The 20,722-nt window shown below is 41.9% G+C and overlaps 1 protein-coding gene across 2 annotated transcripts in view; it reads right to left on the bottom strand.

The window, feature by feature from the left end:
• Window positions 1-15,663: 15,663 nt before the first annotated feature.
• The window catches only part of SEPSECS (Sep (O-phosphoserine) tRNA:Sec (selenocysteine) tRNA synthase), a 38,360-nt gene continuing 33,301 nt past the window's right edge, over window positions 15,664-20,722 (bottom strand). For both annotated transcript variants that reach the window (XM_082389296.1, XM_082389297.1), the window contains one exon: window positions 15,664-20,647. In XM_082389296.1, coding sequence (XP_082245422.1) covers window positions 20,344-20,647 — 304 coding nt within the window. In that variant the 3' untranslated portion in view covers window positions 15,664-20,343. The remainder of the gene's footprint in view (window positions 20,648-20,722) is intronic.

Raw genomic sequence — 20,722 nt, 5'->3', positions numbered from 1 at the left:
AGAATATTAAGAACCACTTACTGAGCACTTACCATGAGTCAAATACTAACATATTTTGTCTTATTTATCCTCTCAACCCTGAAGGGTAGTTACTATTATTCCCCATTTTATAGCTGAGAAAACAGCCTCAAAGAGTTTCAGAAACGTCCTCAAGGATACCCCTCTAAAGGTAGCAGTAAAATCGAGTTTCAAATGCAGGTCTCCCTGATGTTGAACCCCAAGCTCTTGGCAACTTCGTGGTTCAGAAATGCCTGGGAAGATTTTAAGAAATTCCAGAAACCTAAGCCACTCCCTAAAGATTTGCATCACTTGGTCTGGAGTGGGTCCCGGGCATTGATATTTTTTCTAAGCTCCCGTGGTACTTACTCCTAATGGGCAGCTGGGAGGAAGAACTATTGCATGAGATCATGGAGACGCAGTTCCTATTTCTGTAAAGTACTTTCAGCCACTTGCACAAAAGCATGTGACCTCCCAAATTCCCAGCAACTCAGGGCAACCCTCAGCTTGACTAAACATCGCCATTTGGATTACACGATCCTGTCACCCCTGAGTGATAGAACTGCCATCTGACCTAAAGGCTGCAAATGAGGGGTGGGGGGGATGAGCGAGGCGAGAGAAGAGAATGCTCCTTTCCTTTTTAAATGTGGCCTGTCATTTTTAGAGAACACGCTTTACAGGACTATGAAGTATAAAAAGTAGCCGCAATGAGAAGAACTCAGGGATATTCGCTTCCGGGTTGTCCCAGCCATGATTCATGTTCTGTTCCACTCCTCTTATAAGCACAAATGTCCTTGTGATGTGCAGGGAACAGTATACACAGCTGAGCCCAGCACACACACATACCACAATGAGGGCCAGGAAAGGGACTGGCTAAGGCAGGGCACAAGCCTGTGCTCCATGTCGAGGGGCTGTTTGGTTTTTGAGTTGTCGGGCGGGTGGCGAGGGGGAGGTAGGGGCTTGTTTGCTTCTTTTCCAGGGTTGGCCAAATGTAATCATTTAGGACTTCCTTTCTGAACATTCTTCTTGCTTTAAAAAAAAAAGATGCCTGGACTGCAATTTTGCCTTTATGGCCTCTCCCATGAGATCAGCTTTTATTTCAAAAGTAAAACCCCAGCACAAAGGGTAAGGAAGCTTGCAAACCTTTTGAGGATGGCTGTATAGCACAGGCTTGCATTAAAATGCTTCTGCAACTCCTACGTTTTCAGGAAAATGCCTTTTGCGCTTGCTCTAAAAAATCTCCAGATTCCTTCTGATTTTATGATCCTGTGATTCTCTCATTTCTAGCACAGTGCCTGGCACATAGTTGGTATTAAGCAAAAAAAAAAAAAATTTATTTTGAAGGAACAAAAGCAGAAAAGAATGCTAACTGACCAACTAGATTCATTCCTTCTTCAACAGCAAGATGCTGCAGGGACTTTGTTATTACATGAAACGTGAAATGATTATCGAACTTTTGAATCTGGATGAAACATTTCATTATTGGGGGAGGAAGAATTTAAGAAAAAAATGCAAATACAAAACTATCCCAAGTTCGTTGTTAGTCTCATAATGTGCTTCTACAAACAAACAAAAAACCTTAAAACTATATTCAGAGGGAAAAAATCAGAATTAGTGCTGGGGAGAATGGTATCTATTTCTAAAAGACAACAGAAGGATGTTCGGGCCCAGGACTCAGCTTTTAAGACTTTCCTCTGAAACTGGTTATTAATCAGCATTCTTTGGCTTTAACCAAAGATGAATCAACCTGTTTGGGCTATATAGCCAGAACACATTTCACCTTCTTGTCCAAAAAGCTATCGTGGATGCCTTTGATAAATATTGCACAAGATCAAGGTCCACCAGGGATTTAGCATTTCCTAAATCCATATTAACCCATCCTTAAAAGATATGAAGTGGTTTAGCATAGGGAACCCATAATAGTACTGGGTGATCACTCTTTTCTTCTATAAGCATGCCCAAACTGTCTAATAATTTTATAATGATGGTTGTCACACTAGTCTGGAGTTGCTACAATTCACGCTTTTTTCCTTAAAAAAGAACTAGAAAAACTCTCTTCATCCCTGGCTCTCTCCCCTATCAGTTTTATGGCCATGTCAGTAAGTTGTTTAGTGTCATGGGGTGCAATTTAATTGAGCCTTGGGAATGGCACTAATCTAAAGTAGCTCAATATACTCTCTCTGTCCTCCAGCCTGTAAGGAACCTTTCACTCCTTTCCCGAACAGTTGTTTAAAGGTGAGCCTTTCTGAAGAAGCTAGAAGTAAACTAAGTGTGGTCATGGTCTGTTCAGGGCTCCCACACATGCTAACATTCTATATAATAACAGCTACATTTACTGAAGAACATACTGTGTGTTCAACATTGTTCCAAGGGCTTTACTCACAGACTCACAGTGATTCTTGGAACAACTCGATGAAGTAGCTATTAACCAGCTTGTGCAGATGAGAAAACTGAAGCACAGAAAGGGTGAGTAATTTCTCCAAGGTCACACAGCTAAGTGGCAGAGCTGGCATTCAAACCCATGTCCTGAACCACTGTGCTACACTGATCTGTCCATTCTTTGTCACTTTTTCTGAACTTAACTCTAAAGACCCTTTGTAACATTATGGAATATGGGAGATTATTTTCAGTTTTCTGTTAATATTTTTTGCATCAGATGAGTAGTTGTTTTTAAAGCCCATTTAGGTCACTCTAGCACCACTGTTTGGTCCTGACTTTATGGAAACTTAGCCTTCCTCCCACCAGCTCCCTCGTTTCCCTGCCTCTTTTGAGGTCCTCCTGGCCAAAGCCCCATCCCTGCTTTGCCCATCTCAGCTCATCACAGGCAAGGCTGCTGCCCTTCTCCATCCTTCACCAGGAAAGCCAGTCAGGCTCCTTTCCTGCCTCCTGATTCATTCCCCATCAGTCTTTTCAGGAGTCATAAGCCCAGACTAAGACGATGGTAGAGACGGAAATCTCTTCCCTGGAAGCATCATCCACAAGGAAAGACTTGGTGTTTGTTATGGGTTGAATTGTGTCATCCAAGTTCATATGTTGAAGTCCTAACCTCCAGTACCTCAGAATGTGACTTTATCTGGAAACAGGGTCATTTCAGATGTAATTAGTTAAAATGAAGTCATACTGGAGTACTGTGGGCCCTAATAGATTGTGACTGGTGTGCTTATACGAAGAGAAAATTTGGACACAGACACACAGGAAGAATGCTGTAAGGAGGCATGATGATGAAGGCAGCGATCAGGGTGATGCAACAGAAGCCAAGGGATGCAAAACACTGCCAGCAGACCACCAGAGGCTGGGGGAGGGTCACGGAACAGTCTTCCTCAAAGCCCTCAGAAGGAACCAACCCAGCTGACACTTTGATCTGGGACTTCTAGCTTCCAGAATTGGGAGACAATAAATTTCTGTTGTTTAAGCCACCCAGTGTGTGGTACTTTGTTACAGTAGCCCTAGGCAGTGAATACACTGGATATCAAATAATAAAGAGGAAACATGGCCATCCCAGCTAATGAAAGCCTCCGACTCCCCACTTAGATGTCCCTCTCTCAAGAAGCCTTCACGGATCCCCTGACAGTGGTCTACAGAAGAGAGGATGGCCAGGGGATGGGGTTGAGAGACTATTGTGCTATAAGTACCTTTACTTGTGGTGCTTTTGGGTGGAAGGTTTGTGAAGCCGGGAGGGAATAAAGCGGCTTACCAGGCTCCATCCTGCCCCCACCCCAGTCCGGGTGAGTTGCTCCTTATCCTTCCCCTGTCCTCACTTCCGGACTGAAGCAGGACCCCACCCACGTGGTCACCATTGTATCTGTACCATCAACTGCGGGCTTGGCCCACAATGCATTTCTGTCAGGTGGATGGATGGCCACCTGTGTGCACAGAGAGCCAAACAGCTAAGAAGATGCAAAGGTAGGAAGGCAAGGAAAAGAAGAAACAGAGTATCTTTAAAAGCAGGACTTTTTTAAGGGAGAGTGGTAAGAGGGGGGAGAGAGGAGGGAGGAGGACAGAGATAGAAGGATGAGAAGGGTGTTCTCATTTTTCTCAGGCGGCTCCACAGTTTCTTACCTGATCTTCCTGCCACCAGAGGTTCTCCATATTTGGGATTCTGGGGGGGTCTTAAGAAAGGTACGATGGGGCATAGTCGTATTGGGACAGCATCCCGTACAAAAACACACTGATATTTCTGCAGCAAAAATAGATGACAAGTCACACAAAGTGGGATAAAGGAAGATTAAGAAGAGCTCCACATAGTTCAAGTCAGATTTTTTTCAGCTTTAGGTTTTCCAAGGTTTTGGGGTTGAGGGTAATGTTAACGGAGTGTGGCTCTGTGATGGAGCAAAGCCAAGCTGAGACGCAAATCTCTGCTCACCCGTCTCATTTCTGGGAAGGGAAGTATTCAGACAGAGCCTTTCCCCAGCCGTTGTGTTCTAAGGTCACAGCCAGGGTGAGTTCGGGGCGCGGGTTCCCAAGAACTGCTGGGGACAAACCATTTGTTCAGCGTATGAAAAGATGATGCTTTGTTCTCAGTCAAAGCCTGTTGGAGAATGAGAGGCAGGGAGGGAAGTCTCCTCATTGAAACTCAAATCCTTCCTTTAGTTCCAGACTCCTTTCCACCTTTTCCCCACTAATAAGCCACATTTTCCTTTGTTCTCCTTTTCTGGGAATAGTTCTACAGGCATCTCCCCAGCTGTCCAGAGCCCTGCTGTCCCAAGCTGCAGATGGTCTGGGCAGTGTCTGGGTGGAACCCGATCCGTGGGGCCTCCAGGGCAACACCTGGGACCTGCTGAGCACGGAGAATTCTCCCCTCCTGTAGGACGTGTCCTTGACCAGGCCAAGCTTACTCTTGAATAACTCAAGGCAGCTGCAGAGCTATATCCACTGTCACTTAAGGATCTCAAGCTCGTCCAAGCCTAATTTTCCCTCTGTCTCATCAACGTGTGAGGGTTAGAATAAGGCAGAGGAAGAAAAATAAGACTCAAAACCAGGCAGGTTTGACTTTCCGTTTTGTCCTTGCCGCTTGCTTTGTGACCTTAGGCATGTGACTTACTTCTTTCTGAATATCTGTATCCCCCTCTGTAGAAGGGGGATAATGGTGGTCTCTTGCAGGGTTGCAGTGAAGATTAAGCCAGATAACATATGATAATATATTTTTATAATATATGATAATATATATAATACATATATAATGTGTAATATATGATATAATACATGATAATATATATTCATTCCTATGTTTGCTATTCCATGAACCATCTAGTGACACTTCTTGGGGCCAGTGGCTCACTGTCTCCGAGGTGATATGAGGGAGGTGGAGGTGATGGGGTAGGAGGACTTGGAAGACTTTTGGAGCAGGATCCCAAGCTTCTCCTGCACTGGTCCATATTCCCCAAACCTCAGGCAATTCCACAGCTTTTGGGACTCTCCAGGGACTTATCTTGGAAGGTTGTCCTGGATTTGAGGCTGATTCCTGTAAAGACAGGTTGATTTCAAAACCACCACTTCCAAGATGTCAATGATTCAGAACAGTCCACTGATGCTCCCACCAGCTCATCTATAAATGGTCTTGCTTATCTGGCCCTGCCCTGGTACGGACACTCCCCTGCGCCTGGGCACATCTAAATTGGACACAGCCCCTGTTATTCCCAAGTCAGGTGGTGCAATGGTTGGCAGTTCACAGGGCCCTCAGGAGAGTGAGGGGAATTCTGCCAGCACTGATCACTGGAATTGATGCCTGGGGCAGCACAGAGGCCTCCTCAGCATCCCAGATTCCAGAACCTAGCCATGTTAGGTTAGGTCTGGAAAGACTGACTGCACACAGTCCCTATTATCTGTGCTGTGCTCTTGGCTCCTGGTGTCTCTCTGTGGAGTCTTCATGGCCCAATATGGTTGCTTGAGTTCCAGTCACCACATCTGTGCTCTCCTTTCTTCCCAGGGGCCTCCCCAACCAGAGTGGCCATTACTGAGTGCATGCCTTATTGATATGTGTGGTGGTTTTAAACATGTCCACAGAGTCTATGACACTCCTATATAGAAAGGTAGAGGTCTAATTGGGCCAGTATTTGTGACTCACCTGTAACCAATAATATGCAATGGAAGAGAGGCAGCGTGACTCAGGTCAGAAAGGTCATGCGGCTTCCAGATGGTACTCTAAGGATGCTGGTTCTTAAGAAGTCTCACACCCCAGGACCCCCATGCCGAAAACAGTATTGATATAAAGACCATTGGACGGGGATAAGAGGGCCTAATGCCAGCTGAGTGGGTTTCTCTCTTTAGCCTCTCAGGGGGCAGCAAGGCCCACTGTTAGACGGTGTTGGCTCTGGAGGCTAAGTGCTGGGATTCACATGCTGCTTCGTCCACTCACTGGCTGTGTGTCCTTACACAGGCCACTGTACAATGGGAATAATAATAGCCCCTATCTCATAGAATTGGCATGAAAATTAATTTGGCTAATACATGTGACAGGTTTAGAATCATGTTTCACTCAATATTACCTTGTTTTCTGTACTTCATAGCAATGATTATTTCCCGGAATTATTGTGTTTCATCATTTGTGGTTCTCTCTCCACTAGAATGGGAGTATACAGGGCAGGTACCACATGTACCATCCTCACTGCTGTGTCACCATCACCTGAAAGAGTATCTGGCACACAGCAGGGTCTTGTATCAGTTTAGCTGCATGTAACAAATGAACTCATGATAATAAGAGTTTTAAAAGGTAGCAGTTTATCTACCTCTCATGAAAAATGTCTGCAGGTGTGCAACCTAGGGAAAGTTTTGTGGCACTGCCATCATCAGAGGCTCAAACTCCTTCTACCTAGCTACTCCACTAGGCTTAGTGTGCCTACTTCATGGTCGAAGATGGTTGCTTGAGCTCCAGCTATCACGTCTGAATTCTGCATTCAGAACAAGAAAGCACAGACATGTGTATTACTCCTCCCTTAAGGAAACTTTCCAGCAGTCCCACACAATAACTCAGCTTACATTTCATTGGCCTGACCTTACTAAGTGGCTATACTTAACTCCAAGGCAAGCTGGGAAATTTAATCCATTGGAAAGGTGCCGTTATTCCCAGTTAAAGTCAGGGTTCTAGAGGAGACGTGGGAATGCTGACAAGAAACTAGCAGGGCTCAGTAAATCTCAGACAGATAAATGGTCCAGAGAGGGCCTCTGCCCTTTCTGACTGTGCCATGGGGAGTCCCCCTGAACTGAAAGGCCAGTTGACCTGTCATTTTTGCCAGCCCTGCCTATATAAGACTGACTGAGTGGGAGTGGGAAGGTGGGAGGCTGGCTCTGGAGAGATGGATGGGCCAGGGAGAAGCAGCTCCTCTTCATTCTGCAGCACCCCACCCTTCCCCTATGCAGGCCCCAAATCACTGCCAGTGCAGCCCCCCGCCAGAAGGCATGACTGGCCAGCAATGAAGCTGTCTGAAGGGACAGCCAAGGACAGGGCTGACCTTCCTCATTTGTACCTCCCAGGACTTCACCTGCTTGGTTACCGACGGTCCTCACCATCCGTCACCGCAGGATGCAAAAGGTCACCTTGCAGCATGGTCAGTGCAAACGTCAGGAGTCCTCTGGGTGCGGGCCGAGATTCCCACTGACGAGCAGGGAACTTCAGGCCCAAGAGGGCAGACACCCTACTCGGCCTGTTGGGTCTCGAGAGCCCTGCTCCCGCCTCCAGACCTACCCTTCCTGCCTCAAGGGTGTAGCATCATCTGAGAAGGTCTGTCTATGGAAGCTTCCAGAAGCAGGTGCCAAGTCACAAGCTTCTGCTTCTGAAGAGGGAGAGCAGGGAGCCAGATTTGGGCAAATCTAGGCCAGGTTGGCACACGCTGAGCGGACAGACTCGGCATTTTTTCCTGGATTCAGCTCCTCAGCTGCTTTCTGGGCTCACGGGTGTCTTCTTCCTGCTGCCCTCCCAGCCTCCCGTGGTGATGCCGGGGCCCCGCGGAACCATGACCCTAGTCCTGGGGCTGAATCCTCTAGGTGCCTGGAGCAAAGGGTTGCCAAAGATCTCAGTTTCTTTAATGCTCAGGAATAAGAGGTGCATATTCAGCTAACAGGCAATTCCCTCCCCACTTCACCACCACCATCAGCATCAACATTGGTCTCTTCAGAACCTGAGCTTGGAGGGGGGCGCCAGTGAGGCACAGAACATGAAGTCCACCTGCCCTGGAGGAGTGCTGACCCCGGGCTAAGCACCGTGCTATGCCCTTGACACCTATTATCCTATTTCATCTTCTCCTCCATCCTATGAGGTAGAGACCATTGTTACTATCCCTATTTTACAGATGAAGAAACTAAGTCCAGAAAGCAGAAGCTCCTTTTCCTGATTTTGTCAGCAGGCCGAACATGCAGCCTGTTTTCATTTCGTTTGGGCCTTTCTTGTCACCACGAGTTATTATTTTTTAAAGGTTTATCTTTGGCTTAAAAAAAAAAAAAGTATTTCTGTCCTGTGGACATATCTGGATTTCCCTTTAATACACAAATTTTCATTAGGACCAGGTGTGGAAAAGGCTGAGGTCGTTTGAGAGAGAGCAGAATCCCCTATCAGTATATTTTGGGAGGACAAATGGTTCCCTAGAATGTAGCATCATCAAATTATGACACCTCCCATCCACTGAGGGCTAACCGTATAAGTGATTTGCTAAACACTTTACAATTATTGCATTTCATCCTGTAGTCCCTGCAGGTGGAAATCATTATGACTTTTCCAATCTTGTCATTGAGGACTCTGAGGCTTACCTAGGTAATCTGCCCCAAATTACATGCTTAATAAGTGGCAGAACCAGCTCTAAAAGAGGGTCAGCCCACCATGGCCCATGAGCAAAACCGAACCAGCCTCCTATTTTTGTGTGGCCCATGAGCTAAGAATAGTTTTCACACTTTTAATGATTGAAAAAAAAATCAAAAGGCGAATATTTCACAACTCTTAAAATTATATGAAATTCAAATTTCAGTGTCCATAAATAAAGTGTTAATGGAACACAGCCATGCCCATTCATTTACATATTGTCTGCGCAGATTTTGAGTAGTTGCAACAGAGGCCGTGTGGCTCACAAAGCCTAAAATATTTACTACCTGGCTCTTTACAGGACAAGTTTGCCTATCCCTCCTCCAAAGCACAGGATCTTAATCCTTGTTCCAAAGTTTCCAAGAAAGCTCCAAGGCCAGCATCAGAGCCCTGAGTGCCAGGGTTTCTAGACCCTCCTACCCCTTGGAATGAGGCCAGACAAGCCATCTAAATCACCAAACCTCTCTGGGGCTTAAATGCAAAATACACATCATCATCACGCCCTGCCCAGCTCCAGAGACTGACAGCAGATGAAAACAAAATAGTGTATGTGAAAGCATTTTGTAATCCGGAAAGCACTCTATAGAAATGGGAAGGATTACTAAATTATTTGATGGAAAGAAAGGAGGTTGGCATGAGGAAAATAAGCCAGTTTTGGGGAGGGGGAGTTCTGCTTTGCTTTTGCATGATTCGTTAATGAAACAGACCAAACCTGCTAGAAATGGCCTTTGGTGTAAACCCTGTGCCCCTCGCTCATCTAGCAGTTTCTTTGGCCCTGCAGAGAGGAATCATCCCTCAAGCATTCATATTCCTATTTGGCCAATGCCTCTGCCCCAGAGAAGTGGCTTACCGGGCCTTCCCAAGTTTGACCCACTTCCCAAGGAGCGGGCTTCCTCCCCAGGGAATCTCAGGGTGCTAGGAAGACTTCCCTATCCCCACATCTGCCCTGTTCTTTCTGCTCACTGATATGCAAAAGATCACAGAGATTCATTTCTATCTTTATTCCGAACTCTTTAAAACATTTGTTTAAATATTTCTGGAATAGGCTGCCATTAAACCCTACTGTTTTTTTCTATAGTGTGAACAAGTTAGTTGATCACTGGACCAACAGATATTTACTAAGGTCCTCCAACGTGCCAAGGGAAGAAAATATAGTACGTAGATCGATGACCCCCAGGAAGGAGGCAATTTGAGGGACCAGCAGGGGAAGCTAGGAGGGTGAAATTAAAGCTGGTGCCATCACCACAGTACTGAACCAACTCCATTTTTCAAAGTGTGTAAGAAAGTGAAAGGTGGAGAGGAAGGTACAGCGAGAGTTCCTGAGGTATAGAACAGTTTTGTCTAACAGAGAAGATTAAAGGTGTGAGGCACGTCTCGAGTAGGAAGGGATATTTGGAGCTGCCGCCTGGTAGTTCCGGGGTGGGGTCCACTGCCGCAATGAACCCCCTCAACCACTTACAGGAAACCTGCTGTCCTCGGGGCTCTCAACACAAAAGCCAATCTGGAACCCGACGGCAGCCCTGCTCGCCTATATCCCGACCCGCCCAAGAGTCCCTGCTGGCACCAAGGATGCCTGATGCTCAGCCGATCTTTTAAAAGTAAGAGGCAAACAAAACTGTGTGCAGAATTGGATGTTTATTTCCACCATCTGCGTGGCAATACAAGTTCAAGTTACAATGGCATCCGCTCTCCATCAGTATTAGGGAACCATTTAAACATCCACAGCCATTTACTGATTATAAACACACACTAGAAAAAAAGCGGCCAGTGGCATGTGGCCCCGCACCTGCTGCCTTTGTGTGTCAGTCAATTTCATGCCTAGGAAGCACTGGGCTCCGTGGGAATGGCTATACAAGCAGCTTGGTCGGTTGTGGGTTTTCTTTTTGTCTTTTTGTTTCCTGGGGAACAGCATAAACCAAGTTGGCCCCAAAATGCACTTATTGCAAATAGATGGGAATAAATGGAAAATAGACAATGATCATAAATGCAAACAAAAATGCTGAATTTCCTAATGTTAAAAGGTCCATTTGCTTATAATTAGTAGATTAAAACTAATGAGTATTTTTACTGGCTTTCAAGAAAACTTAGCAGAGGTCACTGTGCAAAAGGCTCCTATCTCCCACCTGCCACCACCTCCACCCCAGAAGGTTTGAGTCACCAGGTGATGACAAATAGGGCATAAATTGAACATGGTGAGAGCAGGCGTGGGAAATGGAAGGCACAAAGAGAAACTGATGCATTTTACAGGGGAAAAAAAAGAAAGTTTACCCAAAATCTGTGACAATGTTTTCTGGATCAACTCTTTATCTTGCAAAGGGTTTCTTCACCTCCTTCAGACCTGCCCCTGCCCTGTCATAGGCCGGTAGGTGGCTCCTGCCTCAGTTCTGACCTTAATTAGCTGTGTGACTTTGGGTAGTCAGCCATTCTCAGAACTTGTGTTCTTACTGGGGAAAGCTTAAAAGGGGGAGTTTCATTTCCAGGTTAACTTCTTCAAGGAGAGGTTTTGCTTTTGTTTTGTTTTGTTCTGTTCTCTTTTTGTTTCTGTTTTTTGACAGCTTTCTAGCTAAAAGTACTTTCTGCCTTTATGGTGTAAAGGACCAATTTACTGCCTATGAACACATTTTTTGGAGGGGGGAGTGTGGAAAAAACACTCTCTCAGCTTTTTATCTGGTCAAAAGCCCCAAGCACTTCCTAAAAGTTCCTGTCTCTCTAAAGTGGTCCATGAGATACATCAGACATTCTTCCCATTGAGTACCACACTCAGCTCCTCTGATCTGTCCCGGAGGGGGGCCCTGTCTGCCTCCCTTCTCTGAAAACTGGTTTTGAGATGGTACTCAACCTTCCACTGCTCATTAAACCTGGCTGGCTGGAGCCCAACACAATGACTCAATTAGCCTTCAACACATTTATTTACAATAAGGGTTCCCTCTATATATCTAGAATGATTACCCCTACTGCCTTATAGGCTTAATCTAATTTGGGGTTCTAATTCGCAGCTTTATGTTAAGGAAGTTGGCATTGAAATTGAATTGTTATACACGACTATGGACTGAAGTCCATTTCTTATGATAACCAGTGAAACCTGGAGCAGGTCAAATGGGAATTTCTCCAGCACCCTGGAAGATCTTTAGGAGCCCATTTGGAGTACATCCTTCATAAATCCAGTATTATTAATCCATGGGAAAGTCGTTAGAAAAACACCATCTCAAGCCTTCTTCTCTCTGCACTTGTCTAATTTTCTCTGGTTCCTCAAGCCATCTGTTTCTCACCTCTTCTCCCTTTTCCACTAAAATCTACCCTTAGGGGATCTTATTTGGATCATGACTCAAATGTAAAAAAAAACAGTAATTAGAGAAATGAACAATGATAGCATATTTGATGATATCAAGATATTATGTTAATCTGGGGGGGTGATAATAGTATTGTGACTTTTTAAAAAATGAGTCCTTTACTTAGGAGATCCATATTGAAATGTGATCTACACCTTGAAATGTCTGAGATTTGTTTTCAAATAAGAGGGTGGTAGAGGTGACATGAAATTGGACTTGACAAGTGCCAAAGATGAGTGATGAATACTGGGCCTCATTATATGGTTTGCCCTACTTTTGTATATATTTGAAATTTTCTATAATAAGTTTTCTTTAATAACCCACTCTTAGGGAAACATCTGATAAACTCATACAAACTAAGATGTCACTAACTGATAAGGATAAAGAGCAGTTATCTATTTCCTGATGTATCTACATTTTAACAGGAGAAAGAAAGACTTGAGACAAAGAAATGAATCCAACAGTGGCAAATAAGATGGGAGCAAAGGGGAGAGGAGGGAGGGAAGGGGCCACAAGGAAAACAGCCACTTGAACCAAGAACTCAATACAGTTCCAGTCTCAATTTTCTTTTTTTCATCTGACCTAATAGGATTTAATCACGATCAGGCCAATAAACACAGCTACATTTTTTAAAATTGAAGTATAGTTGATTTACAATGTTGTGTTACTTTCAGGTATACAACAAAGTGATTCAGTTTTATATAATATATATATTCTTTTTCAGATTCTTTTCCCTGTACTCAAAATATTGAGTATAGTTCCCTGTGCTGTACAGTAGGTCCTTGTTGGTTTTTATAGTAGTATGTATATGTTAATACCAAACTCCTAATTTATCCCTCCCCCCCTTCCCCTTTAATAACCATAAGTTTGTTGTCTCTGTTTAACACAGCTATATTTTTAAAAGACTATTTCTGGAGCTACTTTATTGAAAGTCTTCTCCATTTTTTTTGTTGTTGCTAACTGCCATGTAGCAATAGCTACTATCAAAAGCACTTGCTGTTTATCAGACTCCTTGCTAGGTACTTCACACACATGATTACATTTGATCTTTATTTCAACTTTTTTAGATATTATTATTCCCATTTTACAGATGAGTCAAAAGTAACTTGTGTACTGTCACTCAGCCCAGGTGGAAGTCTGGCCTCTTACTTACGTCACGGTCGCTATAGTACCTGGAACAGAACTCTCCCTAAAAGTTCAGTGGATGATTTACTTCTCTCACAGTATACAAACCACTTATCGAAGGTGTGCTAAATCAGTCTTGCCCCGTATTTAAAATTTAGTAATTAGTAATTAGTATTTTAAATTCTGAAATGCTAAAAATCTACGCCAGACTGAAACCACATCATAATCTCTGATTTGTAGGATTTTTGGAGTTTGTACTAGAAGCAACAGAAAACCACTGAATAGATTCAATCAGACATGATGGGATTTCATACATAGTTATATATTTAGTAATGCCTACTGATTCATTCATACAACAAATATCTTGTCTGTCATGTGCCAGGTGCCGCGTAGGTACTTGGGAATACGTGAGAGGACAAAGATCCTGCCCTGGGGGAGCTTATGTTCTAGCCAGAGGGAGAGACATAAAAACAGTTGAACGTAATAAATATGTAAGTTACATAGTACGCTAGATCTTCACTCTTCGGTGTGGTCCATGGGCCAATAGTATCTGTAACACCTGTGGGTTGGCTATAAATGCCAGCCTCACCCCAGATCTACTGAACTCAAATCTGCATTTTAACAAGAACCCCATGTGATTTTTAGGCACAGTAAAATTGAGGCTCCACTTTCAACTTTAAGAAAATTTTTAAACAATGTGAAAGTGGGGGAGGTAACTACCAGTATGAAAAAGGGAGGGTAGTCTGGGTAGACCTCATGGGAAAGGGTAACTTTGATTAAAACCGTGAAAGAGGTGAGTTAACCAAGCATCTGGGTTGAGATGTTGCCAGGCAGAGGGAATAGCTGGAACCAAGGCTCCGAGGCAAAGTGTGGCTAGCGTGTTTGAGGAACAGCAAGATGGCCAGTTTGGCTGGAGGAGGCAAGGGTGAAGAGTAGGAAGAAGAGAGTCAGATAAAGGGGGTGGGAGTAGGATAGCCAGATGCCGTAGGGCCTCTGGAGACATAGCAAGGACTTTGGCTTATACTCAATGATACGAGGAGTCACTGCAAGAGTTTGAGCAGATAAGAGACCACGATACATGTCTCAAAAGGATCACCCTGGCTGTTGTGTTGAGAATAGACTGTAATGGGGCATGAGGAGAAAGCAGGGAGACTTCTTGTGGGGGGCGGGTGGAGGTGAAGTACCAAAATAATCCAGACAAGAAACATTGGTGGTTGCGACTTGGCTGGTAGCAGTGGAGGAGGTGAGAAGCGGTTTGATCCTAGATAACTTTTTAAGGTAGCTCTTTCTTGATGGATGAGATGTAGGATGTGAGAAAGAGGAAAAGAGGAGAATTCCAAGGTGTGGAGTTCAGGAAAGAGGTCTGCTAAACTTGGGAGCCATGATGTCATTCTACTATAAAGTCATTTAAGAATAGGGCTAAATATAATAAACTGCTCTGCTTGCGGGTCTGCTGACTATACCAAAAACTTTGGTCAGATAATACAATTGATGTGGAAGTCACAATGAATGAACTTTCTCTGTACATTTTTGCTGGGTTGTGATCTGAAATTTCAGGTACATAAAATAGTTAATGCACTTTAAATATGTTTCTTAAAAAGAATACTCAGGTGTAAACACAAAACAAAAAGAAACTCATAAAAAGAAACGTAGAAAAATTCTGGAAAAAGAAAAAAAAAAGATCGTCCTCTAAAATCAAGTACATACTTTTTAATTTCCACTGGAGATGAACAAAATTCATTGATGACTCCCTCTCAAAAAACATTCTACTAATAAACTAATGAAGAAATTTTAATTTTTGAAATTTAATTTAAATCTAGTACAAATTGGTACATTATAGCTTTATGCAGACCACCATAGCAGTTATTAATGGCAAGCGCTATGTTTTAGGCACTGAGTTAATCACTTTACTTGTTATCTCATTTAACTCTCAATCCTATAGGATTGTACCCATTTCACATATGATGAGACTGAGGTTCAGAGAGGTTAAATATGTGAACTCACATGGTCAATAAGTACCAGCGCAGAGATCTAATTCCAAATCAAATGAGAACTACATGTAAAATTCAGATAGTACAATTTAAAAATGAAATTTGCTGAAGAAGGAAGTGACACTATTTTATTTTTAATTAAGGTGTTTCCTTTAGAAAAGATTCAATACTTCTAAGCCTCCAACTTTCTATAGTCAATAGATCCTTTGGGAAATGGTTGCTGGGTTTTGTTTTGTTTTGTTTTTTAAATAATCTAGCCTCCACCCCCGTGACTCATGATTCTCATTATAAAGTATGCCTTTTCTTGCTGATTTCTGGGCAAGTCAATACTGTTGACTGAATCAAAAAATGGGCAAGTAATTTAATGTTAGTTATCTGTACTTTCAAATTGTATCTGGAGCAGTGATTAGGTAAAATAACATAATGCACTATCAATGATTTATTACAAATTTATTTCATGTAATAAATTATACAATTTAGTTTTATTTATACATAGTCTACACCAAAAATATTTTTGGAAACATCTTTTTCTTTTAGTATAACATACAGGTTAGCAGGCTGACACCAGCTTCAATTCTAATAGCTAAAATCCCCCACAATTATACATTTATATGTATAAATATGAAGAACATAGCCTTTCCTCACATTTCTCTAAAAGTTCAAGTTGATACCACTTGATAAAAACAAGACCATATAAACATTTCCAGATTTTGCTTAAGGTCTTAGATTGAACTGTAGAATATTAGGTGGAAAATTATAAAGATATATTCATTAGCCTTGAACTCATCACCTTACATGTGTATATTACCATAATGGCCAACAAAGAGCATGCAAGTAAAAAGGAAGGCACGAAAGGAAGCAGCGGGTAAGTCTTAGACCTGTACACTGAGCGGCCACAAGAGACAAATAATCAACACAATTTGACAGACAAGGAAAAGAACTGTTCGATGGATTTCTTTATGTTATATGTTAACAGCATATTCAATTGTTTTTATCAGATTATTCAGAGGGTATCAAACTTCTGAAATGATCAAACTTCTGTGTACGCAAACTCAGTTACAAAATAAGGTCAGCCTCATGAATGCAAAACATAACAAAACCATTTAAGGGCTTGGCAGAAATTAGCACATCTTAGACAGTGGGAAAGAAAACCCAACTTTCATATGCACCAAATGTGGATGTATTCAAAAAAATTTCTCTGAGTGTATTATCAATGAGACTCATCAGGGTTTGTCATTGTTGTCAATTGTTGGCTATTTTCCTCTATGAAAGAACACAAGAATTTAACTCACGATGAGCTACTAATTCAATATTAAAGTAACATTGCTGGTTAAAAAAATTATCTGTTTTAATTTTAATTTTACTAAAACGTATCATAGCCATATAGTCTAAAAATAAAAGCACATCCCGTACCTTAGACCTCAATTACAGTTCTTATTATAGTGGTTAGAGAAACAGAACCACAATAGAGGTATGTGCTACAGCAAAACATTAGAAAAAACTTAAAGTTATCATTCTGCATATCAAGTGCCTATTGGCTGAACATAACTGTATTCAATAGTTCATATTCGGTCAACTTGTCAACTAATGCAAAAAGCTAAATAAAAAGATTTATAGTTGAACACAGAGTTCCTAAGGCTAGTATCACATAGAGGGAGAATCTGTCAGCAGAGAACTTAAGAGCCAAATTGAGAATTGGATTCAAAATACCTTTCCCTGCTGTATGTATAATTAGTAATACGTTCGGTGACCTAAAGAATCTTTCATGTTATTCAGTTTTCTTTTCTGGGCAGACTACCACAGCCCAATGACTTTAAAAACCAAACTCCAAAATTCTGCCTGATAGTCTTAATAAGGGCAGTTGGATCGTAAAGACAGAAAAGGACATCTTAGTCACTGACTGGAAAAGATATCATCCGTTGCCCCTCTGCCCCAGTACGAGAATAACTGAGGCCAATTATGAGGCTTATCAATCATTGCTAGCAGGTTAAAATAAATAACTGTATGTAAATGCTTTTTTATACTCATATGTGGAGATGAGAGACAGCAAGTCAAAGGACACTGGGGTGGTGGCAAAGGAAAGCCTCAATATGCAGAACCTACAACATCCCTTCAAAAATTCTTGTGACTTCTCCAACCTCAAGGTCAAATTGAAACCAGCAGGAATAGAGCTGGAATTCCAAAACCTCTGAAAAGAAAGGACTAATAATAAAAACTGCAGCTGATTTTTATGCACCAGGAATGAAATGTTATATCTATCATTCACATGTGGGTTCATGGAATTTTTCTTCAATTAGAATTATTATCTATTCAGCAGCTGAAGCCCAAGAACTGCTGATACACTGCAGATGAGAAAACATTTGCTGGTCTCTCGGCTCTGGCCTTTCTTAAACTAAATGATGATCACACAATATCGATCACCCGTTCTATAAAACGATCTTGGCTTACGTGGACGGTACGCTGCACTGCCAGCATCTACATCTGCAACATCACTTCATTCCCTTTCACAGATTCGAGAGGGTCTACAGCAACTCTTCAGCTTTGTTAGTTCTACAATTCAGTCTCAAATTCACATAAAAAAATTATACAATTTTTTAATCCAGGATTTACTCCTTTGAAAGAAGTTATTATAGCTATTTAAAGAACCCAGCCACTTCAAATATCTGAACCCCAAAGACACAATAATTTTAAAGTAATCTTTACAATATTTGTAATTAAGTACTTTATCTCAACACAGCTGACTTCCAAGGTTGTCAAGCCAGTGTCCAAAATATTCTAACTTACCCGTGGGAGTGGCAGCTGTCTGAGCTCACATTTAACATAGTTTACAATGCCAAAACAATAGAGAAAAACACCATCCAGAAAGCAACGTGGCATTCTCTACTGTAGTGTTTTCAAAAGTACGTTCAATGGGATGTCAGTAAGTATTTAATTAAAAAAACGGGTTCCATCTTTAGATAAGGATACATTCAAACTGGAATAGAAGGAATTCTTAGAGACTTTAATATGCCAATAGGCAGGTTTGCAAAGTCCCCAACTTACTTGTCCGTGGAACCTTTTATATCCATGAGCATCTCTTAGGAATAAATGCTCCACAGAGCAAGTCTTCAGAAATACAGCTTTGACATTTTGATGCATTCAGAGGCTTCACTAACTCCTTAGGCTATGAGACATCAGTCTATTTCTTAAAATTAACAACAAACGTAATAGTTATAGCCAGTAAGTCTGGAATTTCAGACTCAGAAAGTAAGCATATGGGCAATGAGAAGGGAATACACCTGTTCTTCATACTCCATCATTTTCACCTCCCCAGCAAAAATATGTTCAGAATCCCCACGTTAACCACTCTTGACGACAGCTGTGCAAAACACCTGAACAAACCAACCAAATATACAGACTCCTTGAAGCAAAACAATGGAATAAAGTTTTTACTTTCCCAAGTGGAAGAATGCACACATGCCATATTAACAATTTATAATTACATATTTAGAAATGGTAACCTCAGTTTTCACTTAAGAATCTATATGCTGTGGAAGCAACCTAAGTGTCCACTGACAGATGAATGGATAAAGAAGATGTGGCACATATATACAATGGAATATTACTCAATCATAAAAAGAAAGGAAATAGAACTATCTGTAGTGAGGTGGATGGACCTAGAGCCTGTCATACAGAGTGAAGTAAGTCAGAAAGAGAAAAACAAATACTGTATGCTAACACATATATATGGAATCTAAAAAAAAAAAATGGTTCTGATGAACCTAGGGTCAGGATAGGAATAAAGACACAATGTAGAGAATGGACTTGAGGACACAGGGAGGGGGAAGGGTAAGCTGGGACGAAGTGAGAGAGTAGCACTGACATATATACACTACCATATGTAAAATAGATAGCTAGCGGGAAGCAGCTGCATAGCACAGGGAGATCGGCTTGGTGCTTTGTGACCACCTAGAGGGGGGGGATAGGGAGGGTGGGAGGGAGACGCAAGAGGGAGGGGATATGGGGATATATGTATACATACAGCTGATTCACTTTGTGATACAGCAGAAACTAACACAACACTGTAAAGCAATTATACTCCAATAAAGATGTTAAAAAAAAAAAAAAGAATCTATATGCTGTGTAGTTGGTAACATTTATAGAGATACCTTCTTTGAAGTACTACTGAATAATTAAAGTTGCTATGGAAAACTTCTCTTTACTGAGGAGTTCTTTTACTTTAGAGCAGTTTTTATCAACCTCAGCACTACTGACATTTTGGGCTGGATAAATCTTTGTTTTGAGAAGTTGTCTTGTCCATTGTAGGATGTTGAACAGCACCCCTGGCCTCCCCTCGCTAGATGTCAATAGCATCCTAACTAGGTTTGACAATCAAAAAAGATCCCCAGAGAATTCCCTGGTGGTCCAATGGTTAGGACTCCACGCTTTCACTGCTGAGGGCGAGGGTTCAATCCCTGGTCGAGGAACTAAGATCCCACAAGCTGTGTGCCATGGCCGAAAAAACAAACAAACAAACAAAAAACCCCAAAAAATCTCCAGATGTTACTTGGATATAAGAAGCCAATCATCCCCAGTTGAGATCCATTTCTGCTGAGCAAAAATTAAAGCTTACACCTTGACCTTGACTCTGCTTTCCTGGGAAATGTCCATTTTACAGGCATACTGTGACTTACACACATCAACAAACATCTAATTAGTAGCATTAGCGATCTTTCTAAATTCTGTGTGGTCAGAAACATAAGTAATTTGTGAATGATAGAGAATGGTCAGAAGGAAGCAGTCTACACATTTCAAAGAGAATTAGAGTAATGTGCAATTTTACTATCATTATATTAGTAAGAATTATCTGAATCATAATATTTGGCAAATATTTAACAATTAGAAAAACGCTAATTGCACATTATAACCTGTTAAGGATAATGATTGAGGCAGTCTAAGAACAACAAATGTAACAATTGTCAATGGCTAGCTCAGACCATGTTCTATTCCTTGACCAAATATTCTCCATGAAATTCTCAATTCAGAAATCTCAAGTCTTCTCTTTGAACTGCTAGCTTATACTGTAGCCTCATCACTTTTTTTAAATTATCACAAAGAAACCCTTCACATGTCATCAGGAAGAATCCTGGCATGTGCCAAGAAGTACATTATCTATTTTTAAAGCCATTTCTTCTATATCCACGTCTTCAGTTTTATCATAATTGTCAACTCCAGATACATCACTCTCTTTATTTTGTTCTTTTCCTACTGTCTTTAAACACTTGTCAAGTCTCTTTATGAACAAGTCCACATCCTGTGTCTTCATACCGATGGCTGATGCGGCATTGAGGTAAGCACAAGGGTAATTATTTGTATGTGACATAAAGCCTCTGAAAGTGTAGCCACTCACCGTCTGCAAAGACCCAAGAGGCACAACCCTGAAAGGGAAAAGAATTACCAATTTAGTATGTCTGGTGATGTTAACAGAGTATCACCCATAAACAAAAGAAAGC

This window comes from Balaenoptera borealis, assembly GCF_965194805.1.
Source record: "Balaenoptera borealis genome assembly, chromosome: 4".
Taxonomy (NCBI): domain Eukaryota; kingdom Metazoa; phylum Chordata; class Mammalia; order Artiodactyla; family Balaenopteridae; genus Balaenoptera; species Balaenoptera borealis.
Note: the sequence above shows the minus strand (reverse complement) of the source record. Positions and strands in the feature narration are given on the sequence as shown.